The 22,592-nt window shown below is 34.2% G+C and overlaps 1 protein-coding gene across 1 annotated transcript in view; it reads right to left on the reverse strand.

The window, feature by feature from the left end:
• Positions 1-22,592, reverse strand: part of HDAC9 (histone deacetylase 9) — a 682,621-nt gene that overhangs the window by 226,662 nt on the left and 433,367 nt on the right. Inside the window, exons 14-15 of the mRNA XM_064487516.1 lie at positions 13,165-13,342; positions 3,178-3,311 (exon numbers count right to left, since the gene is read on the reverse strand). Coding sequence (XP_064343586.1) covers positions 3,178-3,311; positions 13,165-13,342 — 312 coding nt within the window. The remainder of the gene's footprint in view (positions 1-3,177; positions 3,312-13,164; positions 13,343-22,592) is intronic.

Raw genomic sequence — 22,592 nt, forward strand, 5'->3', positions numbered from 1 at the left:
TTTTTCAGAAACTGAGTGTAATAAGTTTTGGTAAATTGCTAAAAAGTTTGTTGTATAGATCTGTTTTTCTTTTTTTTCCATAGCACTGATATTTTCAAAATAATTTAACTTGAGAAAGGTTAGCATCCTTGCAGGAGGGTTAATAATATATTAATAAATGTGCATATCAGAACTAACTTGTCAAATCAAAAAAAAGAAAAATTTACAACAAACAGATACCAATTGTTTCAGTTCCATTTACTAGAGAGACTACTGGCTAAGGAAACAGATTCTACTGTTTTCTGCGTGAGCTAAGCTGGTTTGGTATAACCACTGTATGTTCCCTTTTTACTTCTTCCTCTACTCTTGTAGAAGACAGTCAGGAAGAGAAAATGAGTTGTGTTTCCTTTGGTTGTATGTTTTATCCCTTTTGGTATTATGACTTACACAGAATCTGAAAGTCTCTAGAGAAAGGTTATACTTGTTTAGTGAATAATCATTTCTAAAATTCCACTTTGAATATTTCTCAAATTATTCAGACAGGCAAAGGGACATTAAATTCCTAGGTGTCAAAGTTAATTGGTTTTTAACGGCTTTATAAATTCCACTTCATGTTTTGGATTAGTTATAAAGTCACAGATATTTTAATAACATAGGAGTAAATAAATACATTTGGGCAACAGTTTCATCACTTAGGAAAGCAAACACCTGGTAAACTGCTCTTAAACTATGTTAAGAAAAAGTGTTTCATTCACATTATTAAAGTTTCGGATGAGACTTTTGTGCTTGGACTTCATAAAGAGCCAATGTGCTGATCTGGGCTTTCAAGTGCATTATTTGTTAATTGGGTGACTGTGTGCTAGAGAGACTCCTACTTAGCTGACTGGATTGGAATAGACTTGCTCATTCTCGTCAACCCCACAATGCTTCTAGCATTTCATCCTGGGTCTGATATCACATTAGTCTGTGCTACAGTATAAACTGAATTTTATGATTTCAAATAATAGAGGGCTAAAATAAAGTGATGTCTGAGGAACTGAAAAAGAAGATCGATCAGAAAGGGATGATAATAAATTTTCAAATTTTAAGACTAGTGTGAACCGTATTACATTCCATCTACTTCTGCACTTTGTTCCTTCTATAAACAATGTTACTTCAGGTAACAGATTTAAGGAATAACACAAACTAGCATTAAGGCCATGATCAACCACTGCTAATTTAGAGTGATCGGGGTGGGGCTCCAGGATATAACAGAGACTTGAAAGTGAAAAAATGCAAAAGGCAATAATACCTCAGCTGCAAAACCAGAGAAACTGCCAAGCTAGAAAATACCTATAGCAGGTGCAAAGGTGAGAGAGGAATGTTCTCGTGATAAACATCAAGTAAGACTGGTCGACCACAAGTAAGTCTGCTTGGTAGTTCACTGGTGCTCCCTGCAGGACTGTGCAGACAACAGAGTGGTATGGCCCCCAAACCACATTACCTAAAACATGAAAACCTTGAAGATAAGTCTAAAATTTACTAAAGAGTATGAAAGCCTTCTGCCATATAATATGGACCATTCTGGCAAAAGATGGATAATAGACTTTCACTTAGGAAAGGACGAGAGAAATAAATCTAACTCAGATTCCTTCACTTTGGAGTCTCTAGGTAAAGGATACATTTAATCAAAAGTAAACTCTAAATATGAAAACCATTAAATAATTCTATTACCAGCATAAAATAAAACTTGTGAAACTAAACCTGTACACACTGCACTGGTGTATTCACTCACAATCTCAACTGCTGAATGACCAATAAACATTATCTATGTTTTGATGTAAAGAAAATAACCACTTAGTTCCCCTGTAAGACGAAATATATAACTTATCTTCAAAACAGAAAATCAATAAAGAAAATAATCTGTCCTTAGAAATGAAGGCACTGAATGAATGACTTTACAACTTCAAAAGTCAGTTATTTTTCTACTTCAAAGAAGATCAGACTGAACTAACTCCTGCTATCAAATACAGGCAAGTACACTTGATTCTAAGAAACATTCTGTCTGCTTTGGCATTTCTATTTCAACTGATATATTTTACAGGTTCACTTTAAACTAAATTGGGTTTGAATAAAGTGTTCTTTACTACATTTTGGGTTGTCAAAAATTAACTCAAAAGTACTAATAAAAGACTGTGTCTTTATTTTATCAAAGTATAGTGAGTTTAATAGGGTTTCAATCTATCAGTTTTTTCATAACTATAGTCAAAATATTATCTATTTACTTTCATCCCAAACTGGTGAGAACTACTTAATTTTCTTCATTGCTCTATAAAGGATAACAAAACCAAATAACATGTGAAATTATCAGTCTGTAAGGATAGGAACCATGTTTGCCTTGTAAAATGCCATAATTCTATCCCTAGAACACATCTGGAACATAATATAAACAAACCCAGGGAAAAATGCTTTTGATCAATAAACGTTAAAGTAATGTAAGAAAATACATGGGGGATATTTTTCTTTTAAAAAGTTTCCAATACAGAATGTTACTGGATCTTAGACAACAAAGGACATTTACAGCAACAAAATCAAACACATGCTGGTTGTCATGTATTTTGCAAATTTGACAATGGGAGCTTTTTTGACCTGATGCCATGTTTACTTTTAACCTTTGAAAGCCTAAAGAAACAGATTTTTCTAAATAAAAAAATGAGACTCATCAAGAATCTACAGAAATGAGTCTAAACATCAATAAAAAAAGTGACTTTTCTTGGTAAGAGGACAGTAAATCTTTTAAAAGCTATTCATTTCCATGAGGCAAAACTGGTATATACGTCAATTCAAAGTATCGCTTATAAAAAGAAACAACTACTACTTAGTACTTAACAGTATGCAAAAGAGCTTCTCAGAAAATTAACTCAATAAATGATAGCTATTTGGAAAAAAACAATGCTACTGTGTGCACAAAAAAAATGCTGCAGTAATAGCACACATACATCAGGCAGCTACTTAGTCCATCAACCCAGCCTGAGTACCTACTGCATGCCCAGCCCAGTGTCAGGTTCTAAGTTCTATGCTACTGGCATCTAGGATGGTTCATCAATCATGGTGTCTGTGCCATAGGGTTAACATTTTTCTACAACTGCCCAAATGAATGCCAACCTCTTTACATGATTTATTTAAGTAAGTAAAAGAGTGTGGCCAATTCAGGATTACCTCACATTTATTCAGCAGCCCAGTTTCTTGCAGCCGTGACCAGATGCTCTGTATTCGTCCAGCATGCTCAGGGTGGGTGGTGGAATTGCCACAAATGCACTGGTGTTTCAGCATCAGAGGATCGTAGGCAATTCCTTCAGGACAAAGAAAATACAGCAAAAGATGAGTAATGATACAAAGCAGTGCTACAAGTTACATGACAATATGATTACTCCGAAACAAAAAAGCATTCTTTTAAAAATAAATTTACACATAGAGAAATAATACATATCCACAAATTTCCAGGAGCATATAAGGGCTATTTAGTTATCTGGATATATGTGCAAAAAAAGTCAACCCATGGATTAATCAGTACTCGGACCCTAGCTTATTTAGTAAATCTGTGAAGTGATAAAGATAGTAACACTTTAGAAACTTCAGGTTAAAAAAACACACTGTAATTTTACCAGTATCTTAAATCATTATGAAGCATTTTTAGACAGATAATTCAATTCAGTAGAGGTCAAAATTTTATCACTGAAGCCACAAAATGAGCTGACTTTAAGTTGTGAATTTATTTCACAGACTGGGATTTCAAAATTTGCAGATACTGACAGGCATATATAGAACAGATAAACAAGATTATACTGTATAGCACAGGGAAATATATATAAGATCTTGTGGTAGCTCACAGCAAAAAAAAAATGTGACAATGAATATATGAATGTTCATGTATAACTGAAAAATTGTACTCTACACTGGAAATTGATACAACATTGTAAAATGACTATAACTCAGTAAAAAAATGTTTAAAAAAAGGTGAATTTATTCCATGAATAATTCTAGCCTTCCTTTAGATCAGGGTTACATCTGCAATAAACTGCAAGAATTGCCAACTGCTTGCCTATTCTGCTTTAGCAATTCCTTCAAAGTTGTGCAGAAAGAGTTCCTTCTTTGCTTATTGTATTTTTCTCATAATTTAAGCCAATCTGTAAACAATACAGATATCATAGATTTGATAATATTGTGGGGCATTTGAAGTGTTTCTTCTAAAAATTAAGTCAGCTCCAATACCTTCAGCAGAGTTTACATAGATACTTAATAAAATCTGCTTTTAAATTCTCATGAGTTAACACATTTCATACTTCAGTTACAAAACTTTGATGGGAAAGATTTCATAAACATTTGATGAAATGAGCTATTAGGGATACATAAAATAAAACTTTTTGAAGCAACAAATTAGATGATGATTATAACTCTGGTTAATTTTGAAAAGACTTCTACCTTAACCTGATTCCTTGGGGGAAAACATGTTACTTACAAAACTGCCTGACATAAGAAATTATTTAACCAATCACAGATTCCAATATATTACCATCAAATGGATTCTATGGGGGCATGGAGGGAGGACAGAAGAATCTCTTATAAGAAATTAAAGGCAAAAATAAGTATCTATTCAATAACAGCTAAGTACCAGCAATTAGTGTTGCAAAGTAAGTTCAATTAATGCATTTTATTCTCCCTTTAACTTATTGTTTTAGAGGAATGTTACTCAAGAGGGGAAAATATTTGTTCTCAAGTATATTAAAACCAGGCAGTGTATTTTGAAATCATGTGGTAAAAATTATGTCTAAGAAAAAATATTTCGCTGGTCCAAATAACATCCATTCTTTTCTTTTTAATTGAGATATAGTTAATGTACAATATTATGTTAGTTTCAGGTGTACTACACAGTGATTTGACATTTGCATGCATTACAAAATGATCACCAAGATAAGTCTAGTAACCGTCTGTCTCAATATAAAGTTATTACAATATTATTGACAATATTCCTTATGCTGTATATTACACTCCCAAGGTTTACTTATTTTATACCTAGAAGTTTGTACCTTTTAATCCTCTTTACCTATTTGGCCCAACTCTCCAAGCCCCTCCCCTCCAGCAACTACACATTTAAGTCTGCTTTCATTTCATTTTGTTTGTTTAATTCCACATTTAAAGATATAGATTTTATATTACACAGTATTTGTCTTTCTCTGCCTGATTTATTTCACAAAGCATGATACCCTCTAGATGAAGTAATATCCATTCTTAAGATGCAAATAGCTTCAAAATCCCACTCTGTGCCCCTGACTCTCACATTTTCATCCCTTCTGAGTGGTACACTTTCACACTTGTCTACTCAATTGCCCATCCAAAATCTCTACTTGGATGTCACATAGTTTTCATAAAGTGAGAGTATCTCAAATTTGAGCTCATGATCTTAAACGTCACACAGTGTTCCTCATTTCAGCAAAGGACATCATGATCCACCATTGCTCACGTAAGAAATCTTACTGTCTTCTTGATACTCCCTTTCTAATGAACCATGTATTGCCTGTTTTCCCTGGAAAATATATCCTGGATCACTCCCTTCTTATCTCCAATGCCAAAACCATACACAATCCAAGGTACAATTACCTTTAATCTCAACTCCTGAGATACCCTTATAACTGGCTACCTGACTTTCACTTAGTTTTATCTGCCACCTAACAGTAGCTGTCTTTGTTTAAATCTTTGGGTGCCTTCGTTGATGAGATTGCAACTTCTCAAAACAGCACAGATGGGCCCTTCCCCACCTCTCCAGCTTCACCTCATACTCTTCCCTTCCTTGAGCCCTATTTCTCACACAAAGGCTTACCTTCCAGTCCTCAAAATACTCAAAATCATACCAGCCTTAGGACCTTCATACTGGCTTTCATCTTATGCCAACATTCTTCCCTCTTGCCCGTGCCCCCATAACTCCCGTCTTCATTTGGCTAATATCTAATTCTTCAAGGCTGTTTTAATGTCACTTCCTAAACGAAGAATTCCCTGTGACCTCTAAATTAGGTCTCCTCCTATATGCTCTCATAGCAACTTCTAGGTCTTCTTCAGAACATTTATCACAATTCTGTAATAGTTGTATAATCTTGTTAACTGTACATTTTTTTCACTACCTGGTAAAATCTATGAAAACACAGACTAGAGTTGTATTGTTCATCTCTGAACTTTTAGTGTCTGTAAGCATGCATGGAATATAGTAGATCCTCAAAAGTATTTTAAATGAATGAATGAAAAACATAAATAAATGAACTGATGCAAGAACTAAGTCATATATCTCCCTTGTAAAGCCTTTCTTGATGACCCTACATGGCGGAATGACTTGGACTACTGAAATTTTTGTCGCCTTATTTGTTTAGTATAAGCATCTTTTATTTTATATACCTTATCTTCCTACTGGCAAGTGCCTCGAATACAGGCATTCATTTTCCTTAGCTTTTCTACATGGCATTTTGCACAAAAGGAGATGAATAAATATTTTTAAATAAAGTCAAAAGGAAGACATGAAGGAAGGCAGAAAGAAAAGCAGGCAGGCATAAAAAGTAACATTCAAAATATAAAGATATGTAAGACATGTCTCCACAATTCAGATACGTCAAGTATATGAGTTACTGTTATGTAACAGGAACTATTTAACATATTTTCATACTTTCAACCACAGTTTTCAATCATAGTTTCAACCATATACTGCATAAAAGACATAAATGATTATCATGGAAACAAAAAATATACTATTTTTCTCATTTTGAAAACATATTCTTTAAAAGTAGAGATTCTAATCATTAAGTTGCTCAATTCTTTTCACTATTTCATTTCTTGATATATTTAACTTCACCTCCATAGCAATTATCCCCCTTTTAACAACATTTTCTCCATAAGCCACTGCCAACAGAAAAAATATATATATATATATGAAACAGGTTATGGTAGCTGAAAGTTACTGCCAAGTATCTGGAGATTATAGTACAAAGTCCAGGAGCCCTTGGAAAGACATTTGAATTTAAGGGAAAATAAATAAATTCTAGAACCCCAAACCTCCACTTACTCATCTTAATGATGTAGCAATGAGGTGTTAATTGGCAGACTGCAAGATGAGATTTTAACCTCATCTTTCATCTCCATTTCTTTCCTCTCTTTTTCTTTTTTCCTTTTTTCCCAGAAACAAATACTTATAGGGTGAGAAACAAGCCTGCTCTTCTCTTTGGGATTCATATGGAATTCTACTTTTCTTTGACCCTTTCTGCCCCACTGATTATCACATGAAACATAACTCAATGCATCAATCTCCCTCTTCATCAATGGGACAGGAGTTAAAATTAGGTTTTGAGAAAATTCACAAAGGAGTTTTAACATAAAGTATTCACCTGCATTTTAAACACTACCAAAAAAAAAAAAAAACCCACCACAAAATTTTTGGATACTTTTTTTAGATAAGCTTGGACTTTGTGTTTTCTCTTGGCTTTCAGTTTTATTAAATGAAGTAAGTATTTGAAGCATTTAGTGTAATGTCTTTCCCTTTTCTTAACCATCACATGTAGTTAGGTCATTATTTAGTCACAGAATCCATTCATATCACCAGGTTTATGCCCAATCTTATGTGACACCATGAGGCTGAGTCCACCTTGGTCTACTAGGAAAGTTGAGTCTAGAATCTTTAGACCTACAACTCCTGATCCCTAGTTCTTAACATTCAACTGCATATTTCTTTTCTGGTTAATGTCTGAGGTTTCACACCTTCTCAAGGATTTGCTCAACAGCCCTTATTAAACACCTTGCAGGGCCAAAAGACTGAACCAAAGACTAAAGCTTGATACAAATATATATACGATATGGTATCTCTTCTGAAAGATGCAGGTTCAGTAAGTAGTCACTGAAAGCTCATAATGATCCAGGTACTGACAACTTCATTTTATTACATTTAACTTATGATCTAGTAGTAAAGGTGAGGCACATACAAATATAGTTATATGACATGCTTTTTAAAAAACTCTGTATGGTTAAGGAAGAAACAAAAATATTGGGCTGGGAGGTCGAAGACAATCTTTTTAAAAAAAAAAATATATATATATATATATACACATACACATACGTATAAAAATATTTTTTAAATGGCCTGCAATTAGTAGAATTACTAAAATGGGTAGAAGGAGCTATTTCAAAGCAAGGGTCATTTTTAATAACCTCCACATCATACCCACAACCACTGTTACACTTTCTATCCATAATTCTAATCTATCCATAAGGTTTATCTTGCCTAATTTTCTCCATTTCTACTAACCTCTTCATCTAACATCTATTATATTTGTTATAATATTTAACAGAAACACTTAAAGTACCGGATACTGCAATTTTTAATTATGTCTGAAACTTGATTTGTCCAGCAAGCAAATGAAGTACCTAAAAATAACTGTTTAAAACTTGCTAAATTGTGTCTCTGGGTAGATAAGAACCATTTTCTAAGACTTACAGGTTTGTTTGTTTGTTTATGTAAATCATCTTATCAGAGTATCAGTCAGCTAAAAAGGAAATGGGTGGAAGAAAACCCATATCAGGCTTCCAACTAACAAAACATGCAAGTTTGTGAGTAACCGGGAATTGGACCAAGTGTCGCCATGCAACTATGCAGCCACTGAGGAGATTCAACTAGCACGTAAGCTGGCAAAAAGTGAAGTCAAATGCAACTCACTACACACCTACTGGCAAAAATTTGGAAAGTTTTCCCTACATTCAAGTATTGAAGAATGAATGAACAAATAAACAAACAGAAAAACCCACAGAGCCTATGAGAAGATGCTACAGAAACTGAAAAGGAAACATCATTCCTACTACTTAGCTCAGTGAATTTAATTTACTATAGTAACCGAAAGTAAGATTTTAGAAATTTTTTTACTTCCTCAAATATCAAAAGACATTGGTCCTAGGAGCCAAAAGCTAAATTAATGAGCAAAATGAAAGGTGAATAAGGTAAATGAGGATGTCAAAAAAACCAAATAGTGGCAACATTAAAATCTATGTTGAGGGCAACAAAAAAGGAAGCCTCATTTTAGAAAACCAAATCAGTGCTATTACACAAACTTAGAGACCTACAGAAAGTATGGAGATCAGAAAATAGATAGCTGAACAAAAAGCTGTGATTGCTCTCAAGGAGGAAATCAGATTAACTGAATAACAGAAATAATTGAAGAATTTTTCTGTAAGTAGAAAGAGATATGTGCTTGAGTATGTAACTGCAAATGCTCATCATAAAGATGATTTGTTTTTTTTAAATTAACAGGATAAAGAAAATATACCATGAGGTACCAGAAAAGAATGAACAGGCTGCCCACAAAGGAGCACATTTCCAGACTTTTCAGACAAAACACTGTGCCCTAGTAAATCTGCGTCCAAGCGTGTGCGAAGGTAAAAGGATGACTTTCTCAAGCATGAAAAAGCCAAAAGAATTTAAATATCTATACACACACACATACGTATACATAAAATTAAGGTATATAAATATACACTTCAAAATTTATGCTATGATATATAACATGTTAATAAACATGTGATAATATATGATCTATGTGATCAAACTGAATTAATCTCCAAAATAAAAAAAAAATAACTATTCTATCATCTCCAGTGAGAATTAGATAAGCAAATTTTGGAGGAATTTTTTGGGAGAAATTTCAAGTACATATATTTGAGGACAGTCACTTCAAAACTGATTAGCTACTCAAAGGAAAATTACCTTCTCCATTCTTATACAGATGGTGACAGAAGCTACTCTGGGAGGTCTTAAAACACACACACACACATACACAAGTACAAACATATATACACAATTACACACAGACATAAACACTAACACACATACAGCTTTTCTTTAGTAAAGAGAGGCACAAAGAAAGAGGAAAAGATACTGGAAATAAATGCATGTTTTATTTATGGTTACCTCTGAGTGACAGAAAAATAGGTGATGTTCCCCTATAGTTTTCTAAATTTATCAAATTGCTCTCAATGAATACCTTTTTTTTTTAATTAAAAAACAGATAAATGTTATCCTCAAATTCACTTAACATACCAATAATCTTTTTTTTGGTATAATTTCATGTAATTCCTGTCTATTTGCTCTCATTTCCTTCAGATGTTCATTTGTCTTTTAGACAGTAAGTGTACACACTGAATCCTTCCACGTGCTAGCCTGGACCGAAGTGCCAGAAAACACTCTTCCTGCACGGAGAGCCCATTCGAACAAAACCCCCCAAATAACTAAGTAATTACAATCTTTGAGGGAAAAAACCAGTCTGTTATGAGGTACCATAATTGACTGAATTTGGGTTTTGCTGGCTGAGCAAAGCTTCCTGAAGGAAATAACATGTAAACTAAAACCTAACAGGAGTTTGCCTGACTTGGGAAAATATCATTCATTACAAAACAAAAGCAAACACAAAAAAAGTGGGAAAAAAAAGAGGGCCAGTTTTGCTATCCTCACACTGACATATTCAAGTCTATTTCATTTTCTGTCATGATGTGCCACCCACTAAACATCAATTTAAAAATTCTTTTAAGTAAATTATTTGTAATGGCTTTCACAAACATTGGGTTAGTTTGAGCACTATGATTCTACTTACATTAGACTCTGACTAAAAAGATAATGTTACAAAGAAAAAATTTACCCACAGATTATGTAAAGGAACCTACTGTTGGGAGAAAGAAGACCTTAAACAGTACTGGGTGATGGAGAAGATAAAGCCAATCAAACTTATTTGCCATTAAATTCTTGTGTCAAGCACTCCCATTTGGTATAAACTAGCACAAATATGTCATCTACTCTGAAGGGCCTGTTGTGAGCCATGGACAGGCCAAGTCTCATGTCTGTTAGGAAGAGGTGAGTAGAAGGAAGACTATGGCAGAGAAAATGAAATGTATTGCCCTTTCCTCAGTCATCAGAACTCATACAAACACCATGCCTTGCCTTTACATAGAATGAAAACAGTACCTCTTACATTGAGTATTATATAAAAATTTAATATTATTACTCATATCACAATATAACACAAAATTCAACTGAATATGTGGAAACCTGCCTCTACAACCATATATAATACAAATTAATATTTGTTGATTCAAATAAGATTTATTGAATGCCTACTAAATACAAAATCCTATGTTCTTTAAAATATAAGTTTATATAATCTCTCATTTAGGCAAGAAGTATACCTCATCAAGTACATTAAATATGAAAATAAACTCAAGTTCATTCCCCTATTTGTGTTTGGAATCTAAACTCTGGTAAATACTAGGATGTTGACATTATGAGAAAGAAACTAATCATCTGAAATGACCCAGTCTCCGCTTTGAAGGATTAGGTTATGTTTATGTCACGCTACGTTATTTGCTTTGCGGGCCACCCTTTAACCTGGGTTCCTTCAAGGCCCGCAAACCCTGTTCATCTGGCAACATGTTTTCTCAAACTAATAGGGTTGTTCTAATAATCAGAGGTCTTGCTTCATTCATATTGAAGGGACACATAAAAGGACAGGAAACCAAAGCATGTTTGGAAAGGGCCACCCTTCTTAACCAAGAAAAGAAACTATCAGTAGGATTACAATAGCAGACAGCAGCACACGTGGAAACAGCACATGAAACTTTATAATCGAGCTCACTTTTAAATTAAGGAAATGATTCTGAATGAATGGAACCGGCATTACAATAGGATGGTTGTTAGTGTGTCTCTGAAAGCTTCTGGCTGAATGAAAAACATTTTTAGTGAAAAAGAACTGAGAAGTAATTCTTAAAGGCTACTGCTCTGATTATCTACAAAAAGTATTTCTCTACATCATGTATCTGGCTTTGAGCAAAAATCCTCTGAAGACCAGGGATAAAACCAGGCATGACTGATCCAAGCAGCTTCCACTGATACTGGGCTACAATCCTGGGTCATCTGGGATACCGGGGCAGGTCTGCTTTGCTCCAAGAAGCAGGGGGATCAGAGGAAGTGGCTAACGTGGTAAACGAAATATATAAAAATATACTCAGATTGTAGCTCCTAGTATGGAATGCTGGCTTGTGGTATAACATGTTACAAAAAGTAGCTCCTATGCATACTTATTAAAGATGTCTATCAAAGTTAAATAACTTGGCCATTTCATTCATTGATTTTTAAATAAAAGATGACATCAAGGCTTGGGAATGTGATTTGAGAAAAAGTATTTTAACTTTTCCAAGCACAAAGGTTGCTTGAGGTCATAGAAGCCACAAAAACAAACTCTGAATTCTAAAAACTGATTCAAAAATAAATCAGATAACCTGTGAGAGACTCTGGGGGAAGGTACACATGAATTATCCCCTTGCTACTTTCAGGTTATGAGCTCCTTAGGGCTAGAAAATGTTTCACTGGATCAGCCACAGCCTGAGAGCATGGAACAAGAACAGGGTCCAGCATATATAAAAGAATATTTATCCATATGGATAGTTACAGCACAGCTTTTTTAATGAGGGAATAGCACCCCTTTTTTGTGTGTGTTCCAGACATGACCTTCCTTTGGCCTTGGAACTACCAGGTTTGTTTTCCTTTCTAGCCAGGTTCTGAAATATCAAACACAACTGTGGGCAAAGGAAGAGGGTGGTCAAATGGCCCACGCATCGGTGCTACAACCGATGGAAATGGAACTAACGTATGTAGAATTAAACAAGCTTTGCCTTGGTACCATTGTCTCCTATAAGTCATTTGTATGGGAAGTCAGAAGGAAACAGTGAAATAAACAAAACAACAACATAAACAAACTGGAGGAGGAGCACTCTCTGGAGTCAAATGAAGCGGGCGTTATAAATTTCCCAGTGGCCGGGACTACCAGAGGGAAGAGACTGAGGAATACTGCTAAAGAATGTGGTAGGGATTTGTGTTTCCAAAAGGGACTCATGCACCTGTTGATGTGTTTTCCAGGCCCATGAATGATAACAATTTATGAGGCTATTAATACTAAGCCAAGATTTATCAGATGTCCTATTTGTCTTGTGGCCAATATAACCTCATAAAATTTGGGTTGCAATGGGTTAAAATGGAGTGTTCTGCTATTGGAGTTATTCAGAGCATTTAAATCGCTTAATCCCACAAGACCAGTGCATTTAGCCTGCTTATTAGGGAAAGTCTTTAGGGATTCTCACCAGTTGCAGAGCCAGGCAGGAGGGGGCGGTCCATTGCTGGGTGAGGTACAATGGAGGCAGTGGGAGAGGAATGAGTCCTGGAGATAAGGCGATGTTTCTCTAATCCGTCCATGCCAATCGCAGCCAGCTGAGCTTGGTGCACCGAGAGTGCACGTGTGTGCTGGGGCTCCAGGAAGGGCTGTTGCCAAGAAAAGAGCACAGTAGAAAGAAACATGAGACAAGCACTAAGGGAGACACTGAGAGCGACATGTCAACAAATTAAGTTCATCAGGTCAGAGACATAATAAACGGTGTGAAGAAAAAAAAAATAGAGAAAGGGAGGAAAAAAAACAAGATCTACTCAATAAATCCATTCAACAGATGTTTTCACACTGACGGCCAGGGCCAGTCTGCCTGGCTAAGGAGGAGGTGATGGCAGGAGGCCTGTCAGTTCAAACTGATTGAAAGAAGCAGAACTTTAACCTCAAGAGGAACATCGACTTAGACTTAATTCCTATCTTGATATCAACATTTTGAAGACAGCCCCAGAACTAGTGGTGCCATGCAAAGTGGGAGAACAATTCAACTGCTTTCAAACTGCTAAGGTGGCTCAATTCTGTCAATTCTTTATCTTGAATTTATTTCAGTAATATTGTCAATGAAATATATAGGAGCCTAAAAATGGCCAATTAATTGACTTATTTGACACCCTTCAGTCTTCATATGATGGTACAGAATGACGAATGTTTTGGAGGTTGCATGGTATAATCTCAACACTATAAAAAGTTTTAGTTTCTTTATAAAGTATTCAATATAATCTCAGTGACTTAACAACATTACTATTCTTCATACTTCTCAAGTTAGCAAATCAAAGAGCCAGAATTCTGAAGCTCCCAGAAGACTCAACTTGGTCTATTCTTGTCTCCAAAAAAACAACCTCTAAAACATAGATAGGCAATTAATTTAACATCAGTATTTCACAGTGAGTATTTCCTCTTTCTTCAACATCAGGGAATTCATTACCTTTGTGCTGATTTTTGTTTCTTTCCTTTTCCATGTTGTCAGCAAACATGGAAAACAGCTGAACAGTGATACAAAACATGATCAGCACATATCATGGATAAGGAAACTAATATCCAAAAGGTTAACAAAGTCTTTTAAATACAAGTCTAATTCCTATAGTTTTTAAAAAATGTACCTGCTCTTCTGCTTTGATCTACCTGGCTAGTATTTACACTCTCAAGACCAGATGCAAACATCATGGCTCCTAAGGCTCTGCCTTAACCGCCTTGTTAGGCTCAGTGCTCCCCTAGCACAAGGCTTGGTACACCCTAAGTGTACAAATTATTCACTTAATGAGAATGCTAACAAATCCACGTACAACACAACTGTATTCAATGCATATTACCTGGTTTTATGTCATTGTGACTTTCTCTGTATATAAATATGCAAGCTATGATTACGAATATACACTTAGCTATAGACTTTAGGCAGAGATTTTCCAATTTAGAAAAAAGAATCATTTAAAATTAACTTTAAAGTAAGTTAGAATTAATGTATGTGTATATGTTGTTACCTCCATTTTGCTCTGCAGAATAACTGAGCCATCAATCAACTGGAAGGTATCTGTCACATAATCACATTCCGGACATTTGCTTTGATGACTAGAATGATTTGGTCAGGATGTAGTTTTAGTTATAATAGTTGTAACACTTCTACAAGACTCTAAATCTCTTGTTTCCTTCAGTGTCTCCATGTTCAGTTTCCTAAGGATACAGCAGTAGGTTTGACATGGGGACCATGTAGGATAGGAGGGATCCTCTCACTACAGAGGGAATGCAAATGCGTAATTATGGCTTTGGGAGTTTTCTATGGGGAAAATGAGCTTTTCTGCATATGATCTACAATGCATGGGTAAATATATACCTTGATGATTGTAACACCCATCCTTTCTGTCTCTTTCTACTAAAAACTATTCTTTAAAACAGATCTAAAATAATCCAAGGCCCTCAATTATTTGTCCTGCTTCTAAAACCAACACATCCTATTCTTTCCTGCAATAATTCTCGTCCTAAAGCCATCCTGCAAGCAAAAGCTGACAGAAAGTCTCTGAAGGTAAAGTTGGAAGAACCTCCTCAGCCTGTCTTCTGGGCTTCCCTTGACCTGACACCAACCTGAATTCTCAATGTTAGAGTCTCTATTCCTTTTTCAGATTCTAGCCAAAATTCTATCTACTATGTAACAAATATGTCATTCCCAGGGCTGCATTCTGACTTTCATGGGCTCCTTCCTCCATAAAAAATATTCAAAATTATATTTTATGCTAGTATTGGTATATACTGAAATCATTATTATGATATTCTCTATTTTTTTTGCCTAAAAATCTTTTAACATTTAAAGTATTTTGTGGGTCCATTAAAGTATCATGAGTTCTGGGCACAGTGTCTAATGGATATGCTATGCTGGCCCTGATTATTCATGTTTCCAATCTGTCTTTTCTGCATCACCCCCTCCAGGTTTGTCTATGAAGCTACTCATACACATTCTTTAGAGTCCACTTCAGATTTTACACGGAACCTTTTTAAGCTCACATATTTAATGCTCTTTCTCTTTCCATTACATTCCCATCACACATTGTTTTTCTCTCCTTTTCCCTGCCATCATCTTTCATACATTAGAGTTACTGCATGCAATAACTACTCGTTGACCTCATACTCTGGGCCAGACGCTTTGCTGGTGTGTTGAGACTTCATGTTTATTGTCTAGTGAGGAGACAGATACTAAATATTTCTAAATATAATGTAATTATAAATATAATGAGTGCTATATGAGAAAAATGCAGAGTATCATGAAAAGCTGTAAAGAAGAAACTGATTTAGAGATTGAGGGAAATTCCATTTAACAAAGTGACATTTAATTTGAGACGTTAAGGATAAACCAAATTACCCAGATGAAGAGTCGGGGAAAGGCTCTAGATATGTTGTGTGTGAGAAATCATCTTTCCACGTATACTGAAAGCTTTTGACACACAACTGGATCTAACTCATCTGTGAACTTATTTTCTACTGCATTTTATATCTTTTCTTATGCTTGAAGCTAAATAATTATTTGCACATTAAGAATATGAAATAGACACTTGGTAGTTAAGGCCATGGTTTTTTTGAACAATATAAGCATGTTTTAGATGACGGGTTAGTAAATGTTTTATCTCTTAATGAATAGCTGAATATTGTAAGAGCTCCATGTAAACACCACCACTACCTTCTTTCTTTCTTAATAAAGCCTATTTCTGGCTTCACTTGGGCTTCAAAGGAAGCTTTGAGTAATGGAATAACAGTTTGCTAACTCTTGACCATGATACAAATGTTACATCTCAATACAGAATTTCACAACCAGTCAAGCAAAATCCTACTTATCCAATCTCTCCTACCAGGAATTGACAATACAGGTCCCAAATAAATATCTGTTCAATAGTAGTTAATTTACTCACCACATGTAAGTGTCCATCTATTATCTATTGTGCACGCAGATGGGAAACAGATCCCATGCTGGGTTGTATAGACAGGAAGGTGAATTAAGAATGGCTCCTGATATTATGGGTTGACACCCAAAATTCAAGCACTTTATCCCTCATTAGTAAGTTCTGTAAGGATATGAGCTTTGCTTACTGACTCTTATATTCCCACGCAATATTTCACATGTACAATAGGTGTTCGTAAATATATGTTGAATAAGTACATGAATAGAAAGGAGATACACAGCCATCCTTAAGATCTCACTATAAGGAAAAGACAAAACAAGAAAGCATGTTGTAAGCAATCATAACAGAAAGATCCAAGGAATGGCTAATGAAAAATATAAGAAAACAGAGAACAGACAAAACAATTATCAAAGTACGGTACTCTGAAATTATTTAGTGATGGAGCCAAGAGCTGAGGGAAATGAGTGATTTGAGAATTGTTTTTCCTCTGTACTTTTATGTGGTTTCCAAACTTTCTGCATATCACCGATATTAAAACCTTAATTAAGAAAAATGGCAAATGTTATTTAAAATAAACAGTTGAAACTTTCAGACACTTCATTAGGACAGATTCATAATCACTGGCTCTAAGAGCAGACATGGGTCAAATACGTCTGAACCTGCTGCCAAAAAAAGGACTATAATAGAGAGAAAAGTTTATTCGCTTTCAAAAGAATTGACTACAATTATACACTTTTACAAATGGAATATGGCTTTTAATGTTTAGGGCAAATCTTGACAATCCAGTAAGGCACACATTATTATGGTACATATTAGTGACCAAAGCATCACAAAACGGGAGGCCACTTTCAGATAGATATTACTCCTCACTAATAAAAAGCTTCCTTCATGAGGTTGAAAAGTAAGATAATATTTTTCTGTTGTAGCTAAAATTGAAGTGTGTCACTAAACTTTTTTTTCTATTAGCAATTTTAATGAGATAATTTTTTCATGGTTATTTTCTATACTTCTAAGTATGTAAGTATGCACATGTTTCTCTCTTGCATCATTAGAAAAATAAAATGTTGAACAGTTCAGAACCTAAAAGTTAGATGGATACCCAAATTAACCTCTCATTTGTTAAGCACCGTTGGAAAATGTGTCATTTCTTTAAGTGAATAATAAACATGCCCTCACCCCCACAAACGCATTTTTTATGAAAATGTCTTTTAAATACACATATTATTTTGAGCCTGTTTCTTATGCATAGTCTTTTTTTTTTCCCCCAGGTGATTTTACCAGGGACCTTGTTTTGATTGGTTACTTTGCTAGACTGCCATTCAGGGACATTCTTTCAGGTCACTGAGATGGGTAAGACAACCTCATGGGAAGTGGCCTAAGGCCACTATGCCTGAACATCATGTCTCCTTCCACTGATAAAAGCTGCACATTACTTTCACAGAAGAGTTTTATGCAACTATTTTATAAATTCTTTAATGATGCCTAGTAAGATGTCAATGTTATTGGGGCCTGGGCTTTTCTCAGTTGTGAGGGATAGCCACAGCCAGCCACTTGGAAAGTGGGTAGGAATAGGTCTCTGTATGGCAAGCACAATATTCTTGCTTAGAGTTAAATATTTGGGAGTGGCTTGCTAATGGAGAGCACAGGGTGGTTAAGTCCTTGGACTGAGGAGACTTCAAGGCTCTATTTTTTTGTAGCAGCAGTGATTTTTAAATTTTGTTTCTGTTTAGTTTTCTTTTGCTTTCTTGTTGTCACTGCTCAGGGATCTATTTTATGGCTTCTGGGTTTTCACTTTGTTCTAGATGTTACATTTTCTTCCAGACATATTACTCATTGTGTGCTATAATCAATATCACCATGCAATTTCAGCAAAAGCAAACACAGTTATCATAAATCATAATCAGAATTATTTGAATTAGTTTAATAAAAGATATGACCTAAAAGTAAACAATATATATATCATGGGAAAATAATTAGAAAAAATATTAAAATTCTGCTTTTAAAGCTATTTCTTTAAAGAATATATGTTCCTCCATGCCTGGCATTATGAGCAAGTTGAATTTTCTTTTTTGGTTCACAATGTTTTAAATTTAAGAAGTCTTGCTTTTACAGAAAATTAGAATCATAAATATCCCTTAAGATTATCTTGTAACATGCCAAGGGCTAGTGGGAATTTACATGTTCTAAAGTCTCTGTATTATTCAGGATGGGTGTAGAAATAGTGGTTAATTTTAGGCTTTTTAAAGCTAAACATGAATGTTAATAATTTTAAAATAGCTATTAAATAAATAGAAATAATGTGCATAACTTTAAAATAGAGAAAAATGTTTGACAAAGAGAAAAAAACAAGAAGCAATTAGTCTAAAAATAAATGGAGAAAAAAATGAAGCACTGAGAAAGCTGTACAAATATAATTTCCACAAAAATAAGATCCTAGAAACAAATACCCACATATCACTAAACACAGTTAACGGGAAGGTACTCAATTTACCAGTTAAAAGATGAAGACAAAGAGAATTTCAAAAACAGAAAGGATACAACTTCTGGCAGATCAAGATTAAATTAAAAGGTCTATGAAGACGCAGAATAAAAATACTAACAACAACAAAAAGAAGTAAAAGCTTTGTGCAGCCATATTAAAATCAGATGAAACAGACTTTGGGGGGAAATATTAGGGATCACATAGGAGTATATATAAAATAAAAGCTCAATTAACCAAGGAAAAAAACCCTAAAATAACACAGGCTCAAAATGTAAAAAGCATAAATTGACAGAACTATAAAGAAAAACTATAAAGAAAAATCCACCTCATGGAAGGTTATAACAAATATATAACAAAATGAGTAAGGTTACAGAAGATTTGAATAACACAACTCCTTGGTGATATAGTGAAATTTGCAGTCAAACATATTCTTTCAAGCACACATGTAACAATTACAAAATTGACTAATACAAGAAAGCTAGTGTCAACAAACTTAAAAGAATTAGTATTTACAATGGAATATTATTCAGCCTTGAAAAGAAAGGAAATTCTGGCACGTGCTACCACATGGAAAAACCTTGAGGACACCACGCTAAGTGAAATAAGCCAGTCACAAACAACAAATACTGTCTGATTCCACTTATATGACACATCTAGAGTAATTAAGCTCATACAGACAGAAAGTAGGATGGTGGTGGCCACGGACTGGGAAAAGGGGGAAACGGGAGACTTACTGTTCAAAGGTACAGAGTTTCGATTTGGGAAGATGAAAAGTTCTGGAGATGGACAGTGGTTGGTGATGGTTGTAAAACAATGTGAATATACTTGATGCCACTAAACTGTACACTTAAAAATGGTTAAAATGGTAATTTTTTGTTATATACATTTTACTGAAAAAGAGGATTTAAAATCATTCAGATCATATATGCTGATCACAGTGTAGTCAGAGATGTAAACAAGTAGATGAATAGATGCACTGTATTTTGTGATAAAATCAATATAAAGATAATAGTTCTTCCCAAATTAATCTGCAATTTCTGGAATGTTTCAGCTGATTTTGAATTTTACATAGGAAAGCAAAGGCAGAGAACAGCCAAGTGAATTTTGAAAATAGTAAGTTGGGGAGATAGGCCCTGCCTGGTATTTACACATACTAAAAGCTGAATTATTTAAGACAGTAGAATATTAGCTCAAGAATAGATTGATGGAGTAGAGGAAAGAGCCTACAAACAGACCCATGAGTATATGGACACTCCACATATCACAGAGATGATCTACAGAGTAGCAGGTAAATAAGAAATACAACAAATGATTTTGGGAACACTGGTTATCCATAAGGGGAACAATGAATTTACACACTTACCTAATACTACATGCAAGAAACAATGAAAAATGTATTAAAAACTGAAATGTAAAATGCACAATTTTTAAAGTTTTATGAAAAAAGGTGGAGAATATCACTCTAAATTTGGGAAAGGAAAGAAATCCACATACTTCTGTTTATCATAAGCCAGAAAAACACAAGCCAGAAATTGGGTGTAAATACTTGCAAAGCATAGAATAAAGCAATGTTTAATGTCTACATTACATACGTAACTCCTAAAAATAAAAAGGAACAGAAAAATGAACAAAAAGTATAAATAGGAAATTCCCAGATAATGAAATATTTCAGTAAGTCAACAAATATATGAATAGAAACAACCTTACTGGTAATCAGCAAAATGCAAATTAAAACCACCATGAGATACCATTTTATGCTCAACAGATTGATTAGAAATTTAAAAGCCTTTTGATATCAAGCATTACTGAAAATAAAGCACAAGAGTAATGCATAGACTGCTTGCAGAATAGACTGTTACAATCACTTTAAAGAACAATGGACTAATATTTAGTAAAAGAGAAGATGGACAGTAAACCTACAGTAAGATGGTGAGTGAAAAATACAAGCAAAAAATGTATACGAAGTCAATATTTAAGTCTAAGATATGCAAATTATATTGCTTAAATATATGTGAATGTAATAAAAATATAAAGGAATGCATGGGAAAAATAAAAAGCAAATTCAGAAAAGATGGGATGGGTGGGGAATGAAACAGTAAAGAGATACAAAGGAAATTGTATTACACTTTATTTCTCAAGCTGGATGTTATGGATGTTCATTACTATAATCTATTATTTTCTCTGTATATGAATACATTAAAAATAAATTTTAAATGTTTTGTATATTGGCCCATATAAAACACCAATATTATTATTACATACAAGTGGTTTTATTGAAAAGACTAAGTTTAATTGGAAAATACAAAAAGAAAAAAGTGAGGGAGAGAAAAAAGAAAAAGTAGATGAGAAAAGAAATAATCAAAATAAGCACAAAAAACTATTTTTTATCAAGTTTATGCTAATTTACTCTTAGTTCATATATTCCTAAGATATCAATTAATTTGCATCAAAATGCACTGATTGATAAATATAATAAAATGTACAATTAAATATATTTTTTCTTTAGAATTTCAACATATTGTCATGAAATTCATCTCCGTGAGAAAACAGTGATATAGAAAGGACTGAGAAATTAGTGCAGAAAAGTGGATACTGGAAACTCGATTTGTAACAGAAGAAAAAATAAATTTAAATATGCAAACTTTCAGAAACTATGTAAAGAAACAAAGATATTTAAAGGCAGTTATTTCTAAATACTGATAATATGATTGATTTATAGTTATTTCCTTATTTTGGTTGACCTGTATTTTCCAAATTACCTAATAACCATACATTTTAACTTTATTTTAAATGTTACACTTTATTACAATCTCAATATTTTAAGAGGTTAAATATGTTAAGGTGACAAAAATGGATATTGATTTGGACAGAGAGAGACTCAGATACAGGCTACCTGTGAACAGAAACCCAACTGCACTGTCATATTTCCAGTCCCAAACCTAGAGCCCAGAATACAGCAAAGGCTCACTAAATGTTGACAATGCACATACACTATATCAGAGAAATATAACTGCTTCTAGTCTAAGATTAGGGGAAAATATCCAACTCTAATTTATTTGACTGAGCTGATAAATGTACCTAATTTTTTTCCAAAGTAATTTAAGTTTCTTTTTTCTTCTTCACACTGTGTCAGAAAACACTTCAGTAAATCCCAAATCATCAACTCTAGGTCACTAAGATATTCTCTAGTATTTTGTTTTTAATTCATCAGTGTACTGGAATAATCATTTTATCCTATTAGAACCATAGAACAGGGTGATAGAGATGAAGTTTCAGAGAAAGCCTACTATCCTGGAGATGTTACTGGGTGTGTACAAGCAATTCAGTAATATCTTGGGGCCTGAAGTAGGGATGAGTCACTGGTTGATGACTTTCGGCTAAAAACCAGTAGAGTGCATAACAGAACCTAAATACGGTACCTGAGAGCAGTGGTCTCCAAAGTGAGGAATACATATGAATCCAGTGAGTGCAGGAAAATAAGCAAAC

The sequence above is a fragment of the Camelus dromedarius genome, chromosome 7, assembly GCF_036321535.1.
Source record: "Camelus dromedarius isolate mCamDro1 chromosome 7, mCamDro1.pat, whole genome shotgun sequence".
In the NCBI taxonomy this organism is placed as follows: Eukaryota; Metazoa; Chordata; class Mammalia; order Artiodactyla; family Camelidae; genus Camelus; species Camelus dromedarius.